Source organism: Rhinolophus sinicus, linkage group LG06 (assembly GCF_036562045.2).
Source record: "Rhinolophus sinicus isolate RSC01 linkage group LG06, ASM3656204v1, whole genome shotgun sequence".
Lineage (NCBI taxonomy): Eukaryota > Metazoa > Chordata > Mammalia > Chiroptera > Rhinolophidae > Rhinolophus > Rhinolophus sinicus.
In genome coordinates this window covers 162,231,136-162,251,447 of record NC_133756.1, presented here as the reverse complement: position 1 = coordinate 162,251,447, position 20,312 = coordinate 162,231,136, and the positions used below count along the sequence as shown (strand labels likewise).

General features: G+C 49.3%; 1 protein-coding gene and 1 long non-coding RNA gene across 2 annotated transcripts; one reads left to right on the top strand and one right to left on the bottom strand.

The window, feature by feature from the left end:
- On the bottom strand, positions 1–8,782 carry LOC141572296 (uncharacterized). Its single transcript, XR_012497659.1, has 2 exons — positions 2,836–8,782; positions 1–301 (listed from the first exon to the last, which is right to left on the bottom strand). It is a non-coding gene; the product is annotated as an uncharacterized LOC141572296 (long non-coding RNA).
- Positions 8,783–9,185: 403 nt separating this feature from the next.
- Positions 9,186–18,612, top strand: LG06H11orf24 (linkage group 06 C11orf24 homolog). The gene is made up of 4 exons (XM_019717505.2): positions 9,186–9,340; positions 12,774–12,996; positions 16,287–16,459; positions 17,219–18,612. The coding sequence occupies exons 3-4, from the start codon at positions 16,336–16,338 to the stop codon at positions 18,298–18,300; spliced, it is 1,206 nt and encodes a 401-aa protein (XP_019573064.2). The 5' UTR covers positions 9,186–9,340; positions 12,774–12,996; positions 16,287–16,335; the 3' UTR covers positions 18,301–18,612.
- The last annotated feature ends 1,700 nt before the right edge of the window (positions 18,613–20,312 follow it).

Genomic DNA, 20,312 nt, shown 5'->3' with positions numbered 1-20,312 from the left:
TGTGGTTTTTTTAAAGATTTTATTGGGGAGGGGGAACAGGACTTTATTGGGGAACAGTGTGTATTTCCAGGATTTTTTCCAAGTCAAGTTGTTGTCCTTTCAATCTTAGTTGTGGAGGGTGCAGCTCAGCTCCAGGTCCAGTTGCTGTTGTTAGTTTCAGGGGGTACAGCCCACCATCCCTTGCGGGAGTCGAACCGACAACCTTGTGGTTGAGAGCCCACTGGCCCATGTGGGAATCAAACCGGCAGCCTTTGGCGTTAGTAGCACGGAGCTCCAACCGCCTGAGCCACTGGGCCGGCCCCTGCAAATTATATTTTAATAAAGATTTTCTTAAGGTGATTACAACACATGGAAGGTGGAGAAAAGATCTAACAAAGTCAGTGTTACAGAAAGAAAAACCCAGAGAGGGAGCAGAGGCAATATTCAACATGGTAAATGGTTGAAAGTTTTACAGAAGTGAGGAACACACCGAGTCCTCAGGCTCAGAAAGCCCAACGACTCACAAGCAGGATTGAAAAGGAAATCCACACCGAGACACGTGATGGGTGTTTCATTCGGGGTCCACCCTCTGGAGTGCCCGAGAAGCCCTTCACTGTGAGGGTTGCACGGGCGGCCCTTTGCTGAGGAGAAACCCGGAGAGGGAGCAGAGGCAATATTCAACATGGTAAATGGAGGGGAACACCCAGAAGAGGTGAGGAGCCCTCCTCAACCACCACCGTCCCTCCAGTGCCCACCAGCTCCATTATCACAGAGCAGGCAATGAAGGGTAGGTTTGGGGCTGAAAGGCAGTAAATTAATAACTGGCATGAGAGTGAAACAGCAGAACACCAAAAAGAAAGCTCTTAAAACCAGCCAGAGAAAAATGACAGAATGCCAATGAAGAAAATTCCAGTTAGACTGACAACGGACAGCAGAGAAAGATCATTAAGGTGCAGAAAATACTCTCAACCTAACGATCTTCAAGAATAGGGACCAATTAAAGACTTTTTCAAACAAACAAAACTAAGAGAGTTTACCATTAAACCCTCAGTGGAGAAGCTGTTCTTCCAAGGCAATGGAGGCCTGAATTGCAGGAGGGAATGGTGAGCAAAGAAAATGGTAAACATTAGGTTAAATCAAAATAAAAGACTACAAAATGATAACAATGTCTAATTTCTGTAAGAGAGGAAACAATATAAGCCTAAGAAACTAGGTAACAGCGTTCTCCCCCATTTATTCATTGTTTGTTTGTTTTTTAAGTTGCTTATGTTGCATTTTCTAGCTATTTAATCATATCAGCTTAAAAAAAAAGAGGATGATTTATCTACTTCTTTTCCAAAGTTCATACGTAGTTCATTCATTTCCTAGCTGCGTTTTTCATTTGGATCTTTATATAGTTAAGCAGGTAATACATTCTCATAACTTTCATGAGATACAAAAAAAAAATTGCATTTTATTTGTAATTGTTGTCTTTGTTTTTTTCACCTAACATTGTGTCCTGAGCATTTCCCCATATCTTTAATGGTTCTTCAAAAGCATCATTTTTAATAGCTGCTTAATAATTTCTCTCATGGCTATCCTACAGCTTACCTGACCATGCTAAGTAACATTTAGCCGTCTTCTCATTCCTCAGTGTTACACCTAGCACTGCAGCTCACATCCCTGCGCGCTCTTTGCTCTCTATGGCCTCGTGTGGTAGCACGGATGAGTCACCCGAGTCAGACTTTCTTTAGACTCCAGATTACATAGCTGTGGCACAGGGCTGGAGGTTGAGAGAGACTCGGGGGTCAGGGTTCAAATCAGAGCTGAGACAAAGGGTGGTGCCTGATTACACAGCTCCTGTGTGCCTACTATGTGCCAGGCACTGTTCTAGGAACTTTGCATGCCATGCGAACATCCCTGTCATCATGGAGCTTACACGTTTCAGGTGGGGATGGGGCAAACCATAAGTAATACATGTAATGAATAAAGAAATTGTATACTATGTGAGAAGAACTATAGAAATAAAGAAAATGTAGAGCAGAGTTGGGGGATCAGGAGATGATAGGGCGGTCAGGAAAGATCTCATTGAGAAGGCGGACTACGAATGAAGACTGGAAGGAAGGGAGGATGATGGGTCAAGAGGACACCTGGAGGAAGAGCATTCCAGACAGAACAGCCAATGTGAAGTTCATGGGTTGAGAATGTGCCTGTGTCTGCTTTAAAAATTATTTTTAATTACAAGAGCATTTTCCCATCTCGTTAAATGTTATAAAACTGTTTTCTGAACTCTACAAATAACAAGTAAGCCTGATGGCCTACACCACCCCCATTCCCCCACCCCCAAAAATGAGGGGAAAACTCTCTTTCCCACAGTGTTTTCTCTGAGCTACGGGGCTGCATGGCAGGTCCTGGGAATGGTGGCTGGACTGAGGACTGTAGTGCAGTGTCCAAGCCAATCCCAGCACAGGTGTCAGATACCCCCCCCCCAAAAAAAAAAAAAAAAACAAACCCAGAAGAGTTAATTCTTGACTTCTGAGTTTCAAAACAGACCCTGGAAACTCACAGAAGGGGCAATAAACGCAGAAAGTCAGGGGGGACGGTGAACTTGACCAGCCAGGAGGACGAGGCCCCGAGGAGCACAGCGTTTAGAACCATGAGTCCACACCTGTGGTCTCAGAACCCCTTGACACTCTTAAAAGTTTTTTCAGGGTCCCAAAGAACTCCATAAGGGTTTAATCTATTGATATATACCATATTAGAAACTAAAACTGAGAAATCTTTAAATTGTTTATTCATTTAAAAATAGCAATGATAAACCCATTGCCTGCTAACACAACTCTACTGCCCTTTTTCTCTGGAATTCCTACCACTCACCCTTGGGTCTTCTGGATCTGACTTCCAGAGCTTTGTATTGATTTCCATTTCCGCCATGATTTTGTTCTGTGTTGTCAGTTTTCCCATCTGATTTTTCAGAAGGTTCTCAGCAGTGACCATTGTTTTTTTCACGTCCTCTTTTGAATTTTGAATTTTGGAAATGACACCTTTTTCATTTCCGAAAACTCTCTACAGCTCTTGTGCATCGCCTTTGGCGTACCACCATCATCACTTTCAAAGCCTCTTCCACGAGTTCTGAGACAGCAGGAGCCACCTGCTCTGGCTGGGTCTCACTCCCTCCAGGTACTCAAGCTCCGAAACGGGTTGCCATTGTCTTCTCTGCCAATGCAAATGTGCAGGTTCTGGATAGGACCAGCTTAGGGGTTCTGGGGTGGGCACTGACGGGCTGCATGGGTCCTCCACGCCCCTTCTCTGGGACCAAAGCTGCTTGGAGTGTTGGCAGCCAATCACTCTCAGTGGAGTCCCTCTCTTGGACTTGCTCTTGGACAGTGAAAGTTGCCTCTCCCAAGGTTAAGGCCCCTTTTGGGGGCTGCTGCATTCAATGACTGGAAGCAATATACACATTTTCAGGCAAACAAAAGCTGAGAGAATTCACAAACAGCAGATCTCACTAAAGGACATTTATTCAGGCAGAAGAAAAGTGATCAGGGGTGGGAGGCTGGGGAAACAAGAAGGAATGAAAAGTAAAGAAAGCAGTAAACACATGACTCAATGGAAATAAACATTGTCTGACAGAGTCATTAAAAAAATATTAAACTGAAATACATGACAATGATAGCACATACATCAGGAGGGAAATAAATGGAGTTATGAGTTCAGAGAGTCTTATAGTATCTGGGAGAAGGAGCAAAAGTATGATTAAGTTTAGACATTGATAAGGTAGATTTTTAATGTTTTAATTCTGAGGGTAATCACTAAAAGAATAGAAACACAGTGCATAACTTCAGCAGAGGGGAGAAGTGTAATAATTTTTTTAAATAAGCAATCCAAAACAAATAAAAAAAAAAGAGACAAAGAAACACAGAAGTGGGACATACAGAAAATACAAAATAGGTAGTAGTGTAAATTCAAATAAATCCATAATTATATAATTACATAAATGTAACATAATTACTTTACATATAAATCCATAATTAAATTAGTCTAATCAAAAGACAAATATTGTCAGACTGAATTTTTTTATTTATTTTAAGTGTGTTTTTCCAGGACCCATCAGCTCCAAGTCAAGTAGTTGTTTCAATCTAGCTGTGGAGGGCGCAGCTCACACTGGCCCATGCGGGGATTGAACGGGCAACCTTGTTGTTAAGAGCACCGTGCTCTAACCAACTGAGCTAACCAACAGCCCCCAGACTGAATTTTTTAAAAACTGAATCACATCTATCTAAAAGAGACATATCTAAAACATAAGGATAGAGAAATATTGAAAGTAAATGGGTAGCGAAAGGTATATCATACATACAAATATTAATCAAATGAAAGATGGTTTATATATTAATGTCTGACAAGATAGTCTCTAAGCCAATTTTTAAAAATAAAGATTACCTCATAAAGAAAAAAATTCAATTCCCTAGGAAAATATAAGAATTCTAAATTGATATGCACCTAATAACATGGCCTCAAAATAACTAAGGCAAACACTGATAGAACATCAAGGAGAAATAGAAGCTCTACAATCAACAGAAGATTTTAACACTTCTCTCTCAATAACTGATAGAACAAGTAGACAAAACAATCAATGAAAATATGGGCGATTTGAACAACATAATTTACAAACAACCTGATTTGCACATATAGATCTCTGCAGAACATACATTATTTTCAAGCACGCATAGAACACGTACACAAAGTGAGCATATGCTGGTCCATTAAACAATTTCACAAATATATGGTGATGGAAGGAGAACAGAATTGTACACCTGAAATCTATGTAATTTTACTAACAATTGTCACCCCAATAAATTTTAAAAAAATTTTTTTCAAAAAATTTCACTGGGCTAAAAAATACAGAACATGTTCTTTGACCACAATTAATCTAGAAATTGAAAACGAACAAAAAGAAACCAATTTTTTAAAAACAGTTTCTTATGAGAGTCCCTGGTCAGCTTCAAAGTCCCTCCACCCTCAAGTTTCCGTCTCTTGGACCCTGGGCCCTGCTCTCTGGGTTCCTGAAATATAAACATGTCCGGCAGCACCACTGCCCGGACAAGGAGGCATTGGGCTCTGCAGCTGCGACTGAAAGAGATGCCCCTCAGATTGGCTCAGAAGTTCGCAGTGGAGCCGTGACCCTGGAGTGTCTGTATTTGCTGCCTGCGAGTCCTAGGGTTTGCCATCAGGCCTTTCTCTGCTCTGCCACCCTCCACGGAGCCCTGGACAAAGGGGCTCTGTGGGGTTAACCCAAGGGCTGAAACTAAGCCAACACACACTGGTTGGAGCTCTAGTGTAACGCAAATGTTATAAGCATTTTCTTAATCCCTTCCCCCAGGACATCCAATCAAGCTATCCATCTGTATTTTTTTTTTAAATATTTTATTAGGGAAGGGGAACAGGACTTTATTGGGGAACAGTGTGTACTTCCAGGACTTTTTTTCCAAGTCAAGTTGTTGTCCTTTCAGTCTTAGTTGTGGAGGGCACAGCTCAGCTCCAGGTCCAGTTGCCAGTTGCTAGTCGCAGGGGGCAGAGCCCACCATCCCTTGCAGGACTCGAGGAATCGAACTGGCAACCTTGTGGTTGAGAGCCCACTGGCCCATGTGGGAATCGAGCCGGCAGCCTTCGGAGTTAGGAGCACGGAGCTCTAACTGCCTGAGCCACCGGGCCGGCCCTCCATCTGTATTTTGTCTGGCAACGCAGAGCCAATCCCTCTTCCCTCACCCCCATCCCCTGATGACCACTGATTTTTGTCTGTATACTTTTGTCTTTCCATGAATGTCATCTAAATGGAATCATACTGTACATAGTCTCTTATGTCTGGTTTCTTTATCTTAGCATAATGCTTTTTAAATTCTTCAGGGTTGGTGAATGTATCAGTAATTTGTGCTTTTTCGTGGCTGAGTAGTAGTCCATTGCATAGGTGTACCACTATTTGTATATCCATTCATCCATTGATTGTCATTTGGGTGTTTCCAGCTTTTGGTGATTACAAAAAGGGTGCTATAGACATTTCCATGCAGACATTTGTGTGCGCACGTTTGCATCTCCCTTGGGTAAATACTTAGAAGTGGGACTGCTGGGTCGTACAGTAAGAGTATGTTTCACTTTATAGAAGTTAAAGTGTTTTCCAAAGAGGCTGGAGTATTTTGCATTCCCACCAGCAATGCATGAGAGTTTAAGTTGCTCTGAATTGTCACAGGCACTTGGTATTTTCATCTGGGACATGGAAGGGGGACGAGGGGGTCCCCAGGGTGCTGGTTCTGCTCTGTTTCTTATCTGAGTGTTGATTACACAGGGGATTCAGTTGGTGAACATTGACCAAGCTGTGAACTTATATGTACACTTTTCTGCGTGTATATTAACCCTCAAATGTCTTTGAATATTCCACTAAATTAACTAAAAATGTGTGAAATTTAAAACATGCTTTTTAAAAAATTGAAATAAAAGAAAAACTCAGTGTAAATTCATACCATCCTGGTTTTGTAATCTTTAAGATTTTTTTTGCCATTTATCCACAGTATATATCTGCAAAGCAAATTAATATTTCTGAACATTGTAAGTGACAGGTGAAAAGGACCAATACAAGAATGCACATATTTCTATCTTCATTAATGGTCCATTTTTTAATCCTCAAAATTCTCATAATTTTAATGCCCTTAGTTTTGTGTTAGAGCCAAAACTTTGATTAATAAATATGACGATAAAGGGTAGAGCGTGAAGGGAAGTGTTGGATTTGTTTTTTCCCCGAGGAGTAATGGTTCAGTATTCCCTAAATCGGTGGTCACAGAGACTTTATTAAACAAAACGATCATAATGACAGAAAGACTGTATGATGAACTGAGGCACATAGAGGGTGTAGTCTAAGCCTCTTGCCCGCTGTCACTCAGCTAAAAAGTGAAGGAGCCAGGCTTTGAAGCCCGCCGGTGTTACTGCAGAGTCCTTTCAAATATGTGCAATCTTGCATGGCCTTAAATTCAAATAACATTGTGATTCAACAAATAAGAGGACAAAGCCTTGAATTTGTTATTAGCTATTTCTGCATAGAAAGCATCTTAGATGATCGTGCCCTGAAACAAAAGCTTAAGGATTTAAGTGTATCCTTCTCTTTAATTCATCTACTGCCATCAGAAGAAGCTGGCCCGCCCTGCTTTCCTCTTCATAATACTCTACAGAAGCAGCTCTGTAGTTCCCAAAGCTGTGCTCAATGGACACTAGGTTCCCGGTGATCCCGATCCAAAGACATTGTAGTACTAGATTCCCGAGAAAGAATGTTTCCCTGTGTTCTAGACCATCTAGGTAAGATACTTCCATTGTTGTCTGAAACTCATTTTCTAGCAACATCCTAGACTGGGGTCGGGGAGAGGGGCAGGGATTGGCAAACACGGACGACCCTGTAAATACTCTGTCAAGGACTAGGCAGTAAATATTTCAGGCTTTGTAAGCCATACAGTCAGTGCTGCAGCTACTCAACTCCGCCCTTGTAGTGCAAAAGCAGCCAGACAATACATAATAACTGTATTCCAACAAAACTTTATTGACCAAAGCAGACAAAGAGCCAGCAGACCGCTGCTCTAGACGGAGCAACTGGAGAAGGAGGGCTGTGCCTGGTGTTTGTAACCTCAGCCCTAGGAGTAAAAATTGTCCCAATTTTGCCAAGAAGGAAGTGAAAACACAGAAAGTCACATACATCGGTTTTGGAAGAAGGCAAACATAAAACGACAACTGGATGTTTGGGTGTATTTTCACTTGTGAACACAGATACTGCCCTTCTCATGTGAGACCTGAGCTAGTTGGGAAAATTAAAGCAAACACAAAGCAAAAGGATCGTTGCCACAAACCCTACCAACTGGCCTAGGCCTCAGCAAACTCATCTTTGCAGGGTAAGTTTTACACAACTTGAAACCATGAGGTTGAATGGGGTAGTGATTGCTTTTCTAACTTGCTTTTCAGGTGTTCCCAGAGCTCAGAGCTGGTGAGTTCATCCTGTCTTTGCAACCCTCAGTTTTCTGTGTCTGGTTTAGTCTCTTAGTCCAGGACCCCTAGACAGCTTATAAAACTGTCTGAAAATAAAATCTTTCGGTTTACTCCCATGTGTGCAGGAATAAGGGGTTCTACGGAAAGTAACCTCACAAGGTCATCTGATCATCAATTTCTAACTGGGCAGGTCATAGTCACGCCCCAGAAGTTATATGCTTTAAGCATGTAACTTAACCAAGTTATGTTTGGCTTAAGCAAGCCCTGTCCATTGTTTCGGTGCATCTACTGCGTTTCCCCGAAAATAAGACCTAGCCAGACCATCAGCTCTAATGCGTCTTTTGGAGAAAAAATTAACATGTGACCTGGTCTTTATTTTAATATAAGACCGGGTCTTATACAATATAATACAATACAATATAATATAATACTGGGTCTTATATAAGACAGCATCTAATATAATATAATTAATATAATACCGGGGTCTTATATTAATTTTTGCTCCAAAAGACGCATTAGAGCTGATGGTCTGGCTAGGTCTTATTCCCGGGGAAACAGTAGGTTAACACACCTTTGAAATAAGCATAACCCTACACTGCACTTTGCCCTATTGATTGCTCTCCCACGTCTTACAATTATAAAACATTTTGTCTCAGTTTCTGCATCTATAAAATGGAGGTGAGGCACCTGACAGTAATTAAACCACCAAAGCTGCAGGTAAATCACCAGGCACAGGGCTTGGCAAACTGCAAGCTGCCACCACTGCTATCACTTACTATTAGGAACCCCCCCCACGCCCCCCGGCCCCGCCCCCCGCTAGCGCACGCCCCCAGGGGCGGGATCAAGTCTGAGGGAGGAGGAGGGCAGGGAGGTGGCACCGTCACTCCCTCCAGCTCGAACCCCGACGAACGGTGGAGCCCTCGGGGTACGTCCCAGCTGAACCTGCCCCAGTCCCCGCACTCCGGTCGCGGCAATGAGGCGCCCACTGCCGGGGTGGGGGCGAGAGGAGGGGTCCAGGCCCAGCCGCTACTACTTGCCCGCTTTTGCCAGAGACCCGACCGAAATAGCCACCCGCCGCCTGCGAGCCGCCGCCGGAGCCGCCGCGGTGGGCGGGGCCTGGGGCTGCCACGCCCCTCACTTCCGGCTCCCGACGGCTGCGCCTGGCACGGCCAGGCCCCGCCCCGGGCACGCCCCCGGACACGTCACTTCCGGGGCAGCCCGGGTGGCCTGACCTGGGGCGGCTACCCAGAGCGGTCTGGCCACGGGCCACGTTGCTTCATTGCCGGCCACGTCCCCACACCAGAGCGAGGGCGCCTCCCGCCCTTCCAGGGCCACCGGGCCGCCGCTGGCCTGCGGCGACCAGGTAAGGCCCGCGCGGCCGTCCACTGCCTTCCCGTGAGCTGTGGTCGCCGCTGCCTGAGCCGGCGCGGGGCTGACAGAGGGCGGTGTGGGGCAGGATGAATGGGGGCAGAAGCGGCAGAAGAGGGGACAAGAGAAGAAAATGAGTGGGGCCCCGCAGTGCAAGAGGGTGAGGGTTGGAGGTGAGGAGGTGAGACACGCCCAAACCTGCAGGGAATTTGTGACTTTATTTGAGCCAAACTGACAATTTCCCGGACGCAGATCTTCACCGACTTGAGAAAATGCTCGGGGAATGGCAGTTTTGAAGCTTATTTTATTCGTTGGAACAGAAGGAGGAGCTGTAAGGAGGGTTACATGAAATTCATGAGTGATGGGGGGGCAGGAGAACGCACAGCGGGGACACCTCTGGGATGGGTGCAAAGTGAGAAGGAGAGACACATACTTCTGTCCCATTGGTGGGTACAGGGCAGCTCACGTCTGTGGCACACAGATGGTTTTGGGGGTGTAAGATAACCAGGAGGCGTTCTGGGGTCTTGTGCTCTGGGGGGGTGGCTGTGCCTGAAGGGCGGGAAAAGCAGATTACGCTGACATTTCAAAGGTGTGGTATCTTAGATGCAAAAAGCAATGCACAGGCTCACGGTGTCAAGGAAGCTCTGAGCCTAGGACGTGACCACCAGCCCTGATCTGCTTTCAGTTAGGCGTTTTTAACAGCCCGTAAAGTTACTTTCTGTCTCTGAGTTTGTAGGGCCCACCATGCTGGTCCCTCCTGAGCGCGGCAGGTTTTGTGTGTGGCCCCTTTCTCGTCCACTACGGCGAGAAACAGGAGGGGAAGGAACAGAAGAAGTCAGTCGGGGGCTCAGACACAGATTTTTACACTTATATGCCTGGCTTGCCTAACAGGCAAAATAACGTCAAATGTACCTACATTGCCAACAAAAACTAGGCCCTTACGGGGTCAACTATGTGGTGATGGAAGGAGAACTGACTCTGGGTGGTGAACACATAATGTGAGCTACAGATGATGTCTTACAGAATCATACACCTGAAATCTATGTAACTTTACTAACAACTGTCACCCCAATAAATTTTAATTTTAAAAAAAAGGAACTAGCTCCTTGATCAGCATTTAATCGTGATACCAAAACTTCTGGAAACCCGGAAGCAAGCAGTGTAATTAAGACAATATCCAGTGTTCCAGGTTGCCATCTGCCATAGAGACATATCCTTTGGACCACAGGACAATGACCATATACACAAAACCACAAGCCTATGTTTTATGTTCCTTGGGTTCTATTACCAAAGTTCAGCCAGGTGACGTGTCAGGATAGGTATTTGTGGTTTGCCCAGTATTTGCTTCCACCGTCCCTACTCCTTGGTATGTATAGTTTCTCCAGCTTGGAGTAGGGACTGGGGCCACGTCGCTACTGATACATAAGTATTAACCCGAGTGATGGAATGTGGGGTAATGGTGTAGTCCCTTGCCAAGCCGGAGAATTACTTGTTTTGGATCTTAGGAACCTGTGTAAGCCAGAAGAAGAATTAAGCAATTTGCAGTCTGGTTTTATGTAATTTGCACGCAACACCCTACCTATAACAAATAGGTTCATAAAAGAGTTTAAAATCAAGCCAAAGTTGGGAACACAAGAAATTGGGGACAGGAGGTGTTGAGGCATCACCAGGTGAAGGGCCAGAAAAGGATCAGAAGTTGGCACCCAGGGTCCCAATCTGGGGTGCTTTCTTGATGGAGTGTCGCTCAGCTCAGGTCTGCAAAACTTGTGGGGAGCTGACCTCTGAAAAGGGGAATGCCCAGCACCAGCCAAACCTGCTTTCCCTCTGCCCTCGTCTCCTATTTAATGCTGACTTCATTCTTTCCTGCTTATTCCCCTCCTGCCTCAGGGGTCTCTTTCCTTTCCATCTATTGTGGTCTGAGACCTTTGTCTGTCTAGTCTCCTTGTATCAAATAATAAAGAGAGTACTGGCCAGACCTTCTTTTAAGGTTCACTAAAGCCTTTGCAGGGGAAATTAGTATTTTAAATCTTGTTAATGGTTTGTCCATTGTGAGTCAATTTATAAAGTTTGACACAGGTCCCTGCATATGCATCTTGACATTTAGACTATGCTGTTGGAAAGTGGAGGCAGGACCATGCCAGAAAGATGATGTCACGGCCCAGCGAGGGCCAAGTCCCGTCTCTGTGGGAGTGATCACCAGCCCCCTGGCTGGGAGTATGAATAAGCAGTTACTGTACCCAGCGGAAGCTAACTGAGACGCTTGTGGAGTTTTCCTGACCTCACCTTGTGGAGATGCTCCACGTGTCCACTCGCCTCTGTGCATGTAACTGTGTGTGTGTATGATTATTTGCACATATGCATGTGTACGACTACATGTGTATGCTTGCGATTGCATGCATGTAGAGCTGTGAGTGCGTCAATATGCGTGTGGCTGTGTGCACACACGAGTGGGACTGCATGCTCGTGTGTGTGCCTGTATATGCACACATGTGTGTGCACATGTAGGCATTTGTGTTAGGACGTGGGCCCACGGTGGTCCTCGGGCATCCGTACCTACTAATATCTACCACGTAGGAGGTGATGGGTTTCTTTAATCTCCTCCTGAGTTTACATTAACTACTCATCAGTGAGAGAATCATTTGTGCTGGTTAATATCTTTGCGTTACCACTGTACTCTTGGATCCCTCTAGTTTTGATTGGCTCCTCGAAAAATGCATCTCCTGATGTGTAAGTCATGAAGTTTCTCTAAATTATCAAAGTCTCTCTATCAAGTGGGCCTCCTCGGTGCCCTTCTGCCTGGTAGGTTAGAGTACTTGAAGACAATCACATGGTTAGCCCTTCATCAGAGCCTTTCAGAAGTGTTTTCCAAAAGTGATACTTGTTTATAAAAAGAGAGAGAGAGAGGACGTAGAAAATAAAAATCACTTGTAAATCTGTTCCCCAGGGATAACCCTTATTGACATTCTGGTATAAATCTTTCCACATCCTTTGACACATCTGTTTAAACAAAAACGGGCTCATGGTGTGTGTACTGTTGTGTGACCTGCTTTTTTCATTTCATGTTACATGCTGGGCACCTTCCCACGTCAATAAGTAGAAATTTGTATATCTTTTAACAGTTGCCATAGTGTTTTATATATGAATGGGACCATATTTTACATAATCACTCCAATGTGTTTGCTGTTGTAAATAACTGTGTGATGGAGATCTTTGTAGATCTCCTCCTTTGGACATCCGTCCAGTTGCTTCCTTGGAAGAAATTCCGGCAGTAGAAAGTGCTACATCAGGAGCTGTGGCATTGGAAGTTTTGATACATAGTATCATTTCCCAGGATAACGATCTGTGTAATGATATTTTGGTGTGTCCTCCTCACTGGCTGTTTTTCCTGTGCTTTTCCTAAGGAGTGCTTACTCTTTTTCGAACCTTAGATATGTCCATGAGCAGAGTGGAGCATCGGCCTGTGTCCCACGTGGGCCACAAAGCATGCCGGGGTCTGGGAGTGCCCCTCGAAGTTGCTCTCGCCTCCTGGAAAGCCAGACCTCACCTGGTGAGCACACAGACCTCGCCTGGCGAGCACACAGTGCCAAGCCCGCAGCTCTCCAAGGAGGAAGATGGCCCAGCCTGGGAGCACACCCTGAGCAGCTGCCTCTGGTGAGTGTCTGAGGCCCTGCAGGCCGGGGCACCAGCTTGGGGACGGGACAGTGAGCTTGGAGAGGGTACTGAGGGGCTTTGCCAGCCCAGGGAGGATCAAGGGGAAAGGACCGACAGCAAAGCCCAGAGGGCTGAGCTTCCAGTAACCAGGAGGGGCCCCGTATGTGGCTCTTCCCTTCAGAGAGTCCGCCTTCTGAGGTGGTCCAGGAGGATGGTCCACAGGTGGGGACAGATGGGGACCGAGTGGTCCTCTGTGGCCCTCATCTGTTTCCATCACACGAATGCCAATCCCCACAAAAGGTTTTCTCTCAGCCTGTGTCGCAATACCATAATACTTGTGGGAGGGGGGAGAGGGGTTGTCACTGTGTGAGGAATATAAATGACAAATGTCTAACTATATTACATTGTTTTGTGCACGTGAACCTAATAATAATAATAAAAAAATGTTAGGAAAAAAACAGGAAAAAAATACTTGTGGGAGACCCTCTTGACACATTGCCAGAGTACTGCACCTCACTGACGCCGGGATGGAGGAGGTGCCTTGTAGCAGAAGGGACCCTGGGAGGAAAGCGACAGAGGCTGTCCCAGGACCAGGCATGAAATGGTCCGCATCTGTTCCAGGGTGAGGCAGGAAGGAGAAAGCCCACTCAGCATATCGGATCAGGGTCCCCCTGCTTCCAAGAACTCTGAAGTTCACTGCTAGAGCAGCGGTTGGTAAACGACAGCCTGTTGGCCAAGTCCCGCCTGCCACCTGTTTTTGTAAATAAAGTTTTATTGGGACACAGCCACGCTTGCCATGTACCCGCCATCCATGGCTCGCTCCTTTTGCGTTACAGCAGCAGACCTGAGTCGCTGAGGCAGAGACCTTATGGCCCACAGCGTCTAAAATATTTGCTGCCCAGCTCTTCACAGACAATGTTTGCCAACCCTGCTCTAGAGATTTGTAGTGAGGGGACATCGGAGTGCCTAAGGCCTGGGGTGCATCCAGGAAGCCCCTGACACATTATCCCCCCCAGCGGACCCCAGCTCCAGACTCAGACCTGGGGCCCTGCATTCAGCACACGTGACTGGCCAGAGACAGCCTTTGCAATACACTTATTTACCCAGAGCGCAGCTGCATGGCTTCAGCTGATGTGGGAGTGAGAGCTCTTTGTGCCCAAGACCGTCTAGTTTGAATTCTTCCCTCCCCCATAGTGTCTGTTTCTTCTCTCCCCACCCCCACTTGTTTTTGCCCAAACAAAGAAAGCTTTTGCACTCCAGAAAACAGATGTAAACCTGTGGTTGGTAGAGCTGAGCAACTTTCTAAACCTGTGAGATACTGGGAGTCCTTCCGGACGATTCTGGAGGCATAGGGCAGTGTGAAGCTACAGTGAGGTTAGTGACGCTTGGAAAGGGGTCAGAAGCATCGGGGAATGTGCCCGCCTTCCGGAAGAGCTCGTGCTCAGATGGGTTTTCCCAGTCACGGGGCCACCCTACAACAGTCCCCACTGGTCCCAGGAGGCAGAAGGCCATTGTGTGGCCATCCCATGTGCTGCACGGGGGCTGATGGCTAAGCCAGGCTCTGGCTTGGGAACGACAGGTGTTTCTCGTGCCCAGGGGTGGGAGCGTAGGGGAGAGGCCCCTGGGGCCAGGTTTTGAAGGTCGCCTCAGCCGGGTGAAGGCGCTTTGGGGTTATTCAGGGAGAGTAAGGGGTTTGAGCCGTGGAGGCAGGCTGAGCTCTGTGGGTTACCAAGATCTTTCTGGCAGCTGTGGGCGGGTGGTGCGGGTGAGTAGGGCCAACATGGGACGCTGGAGGTGATTCGTCTGAGACCCTGAGGCTGATGGTTAAAGAGCGAGCCTGTCGTGGTCACGGCAGCCAGCCTGGCTGCAGGGCCATGGAGAGCAGCCAGAGCATCCACGCTGGGCTGAGGTGCTGCTCAGGACATTTCCACCCGGTGCCTTTAGGCTCCCTCTCGTGACATCCTGTGGAACTCAGGACTTTCACAGTGAGGGCCCAGTGGGGAGACCGAAGGCCTAGGGTATCTTCAGGCAGGATTTTGGAGGCACCCCTGGGAGCCCCAGTCTTGTCACCTGCCCTGAGATTCCCAGCAGGCCTGCCCTGTGCCCAGATCGAGTGGTTCGTCACGAGATGAAACCTGACTGTGTGTGGCCAGGCCATTGTCCGCAGAGGGCCTGGGTCTCCAGGTGGCCGCGTGGGACTCGGGCAGTTAGGCAGGGCTGAGGGCGGCATCAGGGTGCACCCACAACGAGCAGGACGTGAAGGGATGGGACACTTGAGGTCACTTGGCCCCTTGGCTCCCTGTTGCACCCCTGCTTCAAGGAATCCCAGCCTGCTGGCAGGAGGGGAATTCCCAGAGCGAGTGTGAGGAGACCCCCAAGTACCCGGGAAGCCGGCTCTGGCTGGGCCCAGGTTCGTCCTGTGAGCCTCAGCCATGGTGGCATCTCTGGACCTTCCTACAGTGCACTGCCTCTCACAGTGGCACCCCGTCCACCCACCCACCTGCATCACCTGCCTCCTCTGGGCCCTTATAGTACCCCTCCTCCCCCAACCTCACCAGCCATCTTCGGGTTCTTCGCCCAGAGAACCAGCCTCCAGCTTAGCCTTCAGGTCCCGCCCAGCTGCCATCTCCATGCTTCCCAACACTGAGTCACGCCGCTGCTCTCCATTTGTGCCAGCCGGCAGTGACCGCTTTTCTGTCTCCCACTGGGTGGCAGGCTCCCAGGAGGAGGGGGTTGTGTGGCTTTCATCTTTTGTCCCCAGGGCATTGCCTGGCACATGAACAGGTGCTCAGAGTCTTGGATGATGGCTTGGAGAATAGACGGATGGGTGATGGCTGGCGGGCTAAGTGGCATCTCCCACATGAAAGGTGTGGTCGGCTGTCATGGCCGCAGTGGGCCTGATCTGTGCCCTGCAGACCTTGGGAGAAATTGAGGAGGAAGACTTGACCAATCTTGGTGATCAGAATGCTGTGCCCTTCTCATGTGACCAAGTCTTAACCCTCTCTCCACTGCTCTTTCAGACTCTGAACTCGGGGGTGGGACGGAGGGGTTGAGACTCATTGCGCAACTGGGTTGAGAAGTGCTATAAACCCATCACATGCAGGCGCTGGTGAGGTCATTAGACCATCATGGCTGAGACGCTTTACGCTCTTCCTGGGGGCCAGGCTGGTTGGAGCATGTGGCTCAGTTGGCACGCTGGACCCTGCCACAGCCCCGCACACAGGTGCACTGCCACACCCTATGCCCCAGGCCGGCCTGTGTTACTGACCAGATGCCTCTGTTGACCACAGATCCCTCGGCCAAGCAGCAGGGTGTCATTGGCAGCCTGAGAGCGTCTGGATGGGAGCCTCGGGGACCGCCCAGCCTTGCTCCTGGCTCACCTGCAAGATGTGGACAGCTCTTGTGCTCATTTGCATTTCCTCCCTGTACTTCTCTGAAAGCCAAAGTGCATCCCTGGATCCACGTAAGTGAGAAAGCTGGGTGACTGCCGGACAAGGCCCACCGTGGCCCCAGAGCATCCTGAGCCCAAGGGGTGTCTGCAAGGCCAGGCTAGCGAGTGGGGAGCCCCGAGCTCCCCAGTGCTGGGCTGGGAAGGGCTGCCAGGCTGAGCTCCAGGCCCAGCGTGGGTAGGGAGCCCCCCAGTGGAACAGGCCTCAGCCCTGAGAGGACCACTCGCTTGGCCCTGCAAAATCTCCCTTCTGTGAACCCGGTCTTCGGTGAGTTCATCCATTCCTGCCTCAGATATTTACCTGCGCTTCTGTGTGCCAGGCACTGTTCATCTCCAGGGAGACCTGCAACAAAGGCTTCTAGAAAGCCAAGAATGTCTTTACAGTTGGAATATCTGGACAGCAGTTTATCTGCTTCGCAAACCCGGTGTGTGTCTGATGTGTATTAATGGTGAATCACACCTGTAATGGGAAACTTTCACTCTGTCTGGTGTTTTGGGAATTGGATCAAAGAGTGAAGCTCTTAAGCCTTCGATGGGCTTGGGGTTCCGAGAGGGCAGAGGCACTTTAGAGTCAAAGTGCTGAGTGTTTCTGGGCTGGGCTGCAGGCCAGATGTGTGCAGCAAGGAGATCAGAGGGCCGCTGTGTACACAGCCCCTCCCTGTGCTCCCTGGGCCGAGAAGCCCGGCACAGCAAGGCCGTGCGCCAGCCCGCGTCTCAGAATAATCCACAGGATTGAAAGTGATTGTGTGTTTTTCTCCCCTTTCTGACTTTAAGGGCAGATACGGGATAATTTAGTCAAGAAAAATGTATCTGAGGAAACAACTAAAAACGACTCTAGTAAAACATCTGAAAACACGACCATGACAACACCCTCTCCTGTTACGTTGACCAAAAGGACTTCGGTAGGTGACAGCAGTTCTCTGGCCATCCCAGCAGGGACCACACACAGGACAAATGTGAACACGTCAGCAGTTGTGACAAATCTCCCTGACCACACGGCCTCTGGTGTGCCCATGCCACCGGCCCCGACGCCAGGGCAACCCCCTCGGTCCCCCACAGCTGCTCTCAGCACACCCGGCACACAGGCGCCCAGCGGCAGCACATTGACAAAAACAGCGCCTCGGGTGACTCAGGCCACCAGCACTCAGCTCGCTGCTGCCCTCTCGGCGAAGGCAAGCAGCCCCATGGACACACAGAGCCCTTCGACTCACACACCCAGCCACTCCACAGCCAGCCCCGTGCCCCCAACGACTCCCCAAGCAGTTGAGTCCACACAAGGCCCCACGACCCAGACCTGGCCTGTGGTGGACACGGCTAGCAGTCCCAAATCCCCACTCGTGAAAACAACCCCAAAGCCCAGCTCTCCCTCTGTGGCTTCCATGTCCACAACAGTGGTGACCACCACCAAGGCACAAGCCCAGGGGCCAGCTGCCACCACAGTGCCAGCTCCTGTGCCTCATACCAGCCCGACCCCTGCCACGTCCCCCACTACACGGCCAAGCCCTACTCCACATTCCCAGGAGCCCACGGGGTCAGGCACGCCCCAGACACTGGAGCAGGCCACAGGTGGTACTGCTTCCACCAGGCCAACAGCCGAGAGCTCAGGGGACTCTAGAATGCCAGTCACAGACTCGTGCCAGCTCAGCACCCAAGGCCAGTACCTGGTGGTCACCACCAAGCCCCTTGCCCTGTCCCTGAACAGAAGTTCCCTCCTGGCGGTGCTCTTGCTGGGTGTGACCCTTTTCTTCACAGTCTTGGTTCTATTTGCCCTGCAAGCCTACGAGAGCTACAAGAAGAAAGACTACACGCAGGTGGACTATTTAATCAACGGCATGTACGCGGACTCCGAAATGTGAGGGAGCGGGAAGCCGGCCTGCGGCCTCTTGGATCCTTGGAGGGCCGGGGTCCTTCCCCTTCCATTTTCCCTTGGAGACCAAACCAAGTGCTTCCAAATTCTTTGGTGCAATTTAGGAGCTATGCCAGATGCTTAAACATGTTGAATTACTGTCAGATTAATTCCACGATCACAGAGAGTTGTGCTTTTCTCATATTTATTTTTGTAAACAATCATGTTGATGGAGCAGGCAGTGATGGGGCGGGGGGCGGGGCTGGGGAGCCCCAGGTGTCAGGTGCCGGCCAGAATTAAAGTGATGACTGCTTTCCGTTCAGACCGTGTCTCCCCATTTGTGTGGGCCTTGTCCTGCCCACCACTGCCACAGGGGAGCCTTTTCAAAATACACGTGATGGAGTTCGGTTTTGTAAACGCTGAATATCATGTGGGCCCCTGGCAGCCTGCTGTGTCGGGCCGGTTCCTTGGGCTTCATGCTTATGCCCAGAGCTGCCCTCACCTGGCATCTGGCACCATGTGGAGAGGCAGCTCTTTCCTCTAATCCCCTTTCTCTGGACCATTTGGTGGTGAGCCACACGCTGTAGCAGGTCAGCCAGGACCTGCTCAGACCACACTCGTGGTGACCCTGCACACCTCGTCTACACTCGCCTCATAGAAAGGCTTGTGCGGTGGCACGGTCATTACTGGCACCTTACCCCAAGTCGCTCTGGAACCTGGGGAGCCCCAGACCCCAGTGAGTGCAGGGCCCACTTCCCTCAGCAGGATGATTGCCCAGGGTTTCAGTCCCCAAACGCCCTCAGAGCCACACATGCTGTGTCCTCGTCATGGGCTGGCCACCGTCCTCATGCTTGATGCAAATAACTCATTTAGTCACCGCCCCCAAACCAGGAGATCAGCTGTGATCCCCATTTTACAGGCAGGGCCACTGACGCATAGAGGAGACATTGCATTCCTGATGGCCAGTCAGGGTTAAACCAGCTCTTGAACTACAGTTGACCATTGAACGGGGCGGGGGGGGGGGAAGAGGGGCAGTTAAAGGCACCAACCTCCCCCACGGGCAGAAGTCCTCGTAGATGTAATGCAGCTCCCTGCGTATTCAACTGCAACCTCCCAGCAGACCCTTGAACAAAGTGGGTTTGAACTGCACGGCCAAATGAAACAATTGTCGATAAGTGGACCCACAGCGCAGGTCAAGACCGCCTTGTCCAAGCGTCAACGACTCTGCCTTACCGCCTGCCTGCTCTGAGCTTGCCCTTGACCTTTCTCTGTCCACCTGCTCAAGGCAGCGAGAGCTGGTGGGCAGCATGTGAAGCTGTGTTCCCAGGCCGGGTCTGCAGCTGCTAACTGTCACTGGGAACAAGCATGGAATGTTCTGGAGCTCCGCTGCTCCATCAGTGAAATGGGGAGACAGAATTGCATCTTTTCCAGACGGGGGAGGGGCAGCAACTCCGGCTTCTCCACTACGCAGCAAAAGAGACTGATTTTGTCTGCTGTCTCCAGTTCCCCATGACAGGTCTCTGGAGCCAGGCCTGGGTGGCCACCTCCTCTTTTTTAAGTTCTGCCTCCTGCAAAAAGGATTTCAAATGGCCCGTGATAACGACTCAGATAGTAACCCCCAGATCATTGGAGATCATGGAAGAGCCAAGGTTGGAGGGAAAGGGTTAGAGCTGCCGTGCAGTCCGCGCCTGTCTTCTAGCTGCATCTGGTTGGTCCAGCAGGCCCAGCGGCCCCCTTGCCCCTCAGGCCTCTGCCTGTCTGAGCCATGCTGTGTACACTGGCAGCGGGACTTCAACCAGCCTGAGCCCGCCTGTTTCTCCCTTCCCTAGCAGATGCCAGCACACGTCTGCACATGTGATCACAGGTGCTGGCACTGGCCGTGGTTGGGAAGGTGGCTGTTCCAGCCCCCGGCTTGTCACCCTCTGTCCTGTGCTTCCAGCCAGCTTGCAGCATTGTCTTGGGACAGGCAGCTCTGCACAACAGGTTAGAGAGTCGGGTTTTAGAGCATGCCCTTTCCTCCGC

What these genes read in the sequence shown, in the direction of transcription:
- LG06H11orf24 (XM_019717505.2), top strand. Translation starts at nt 16,336, where the DNA reads ATGGGAGCCTCGGGGACCGCCCAGCCTTGCTCCTGGCTCACCTGCAAG. An exon ending in AAGTGCATCCCTGGATCCAC is followed by an intron (nt 16,460 to 17,218) that starts GTAAGTGAGAAA and finishes TCTGACTTTAAG; the next exon opens with GGCAGATACGGGATAATTTA.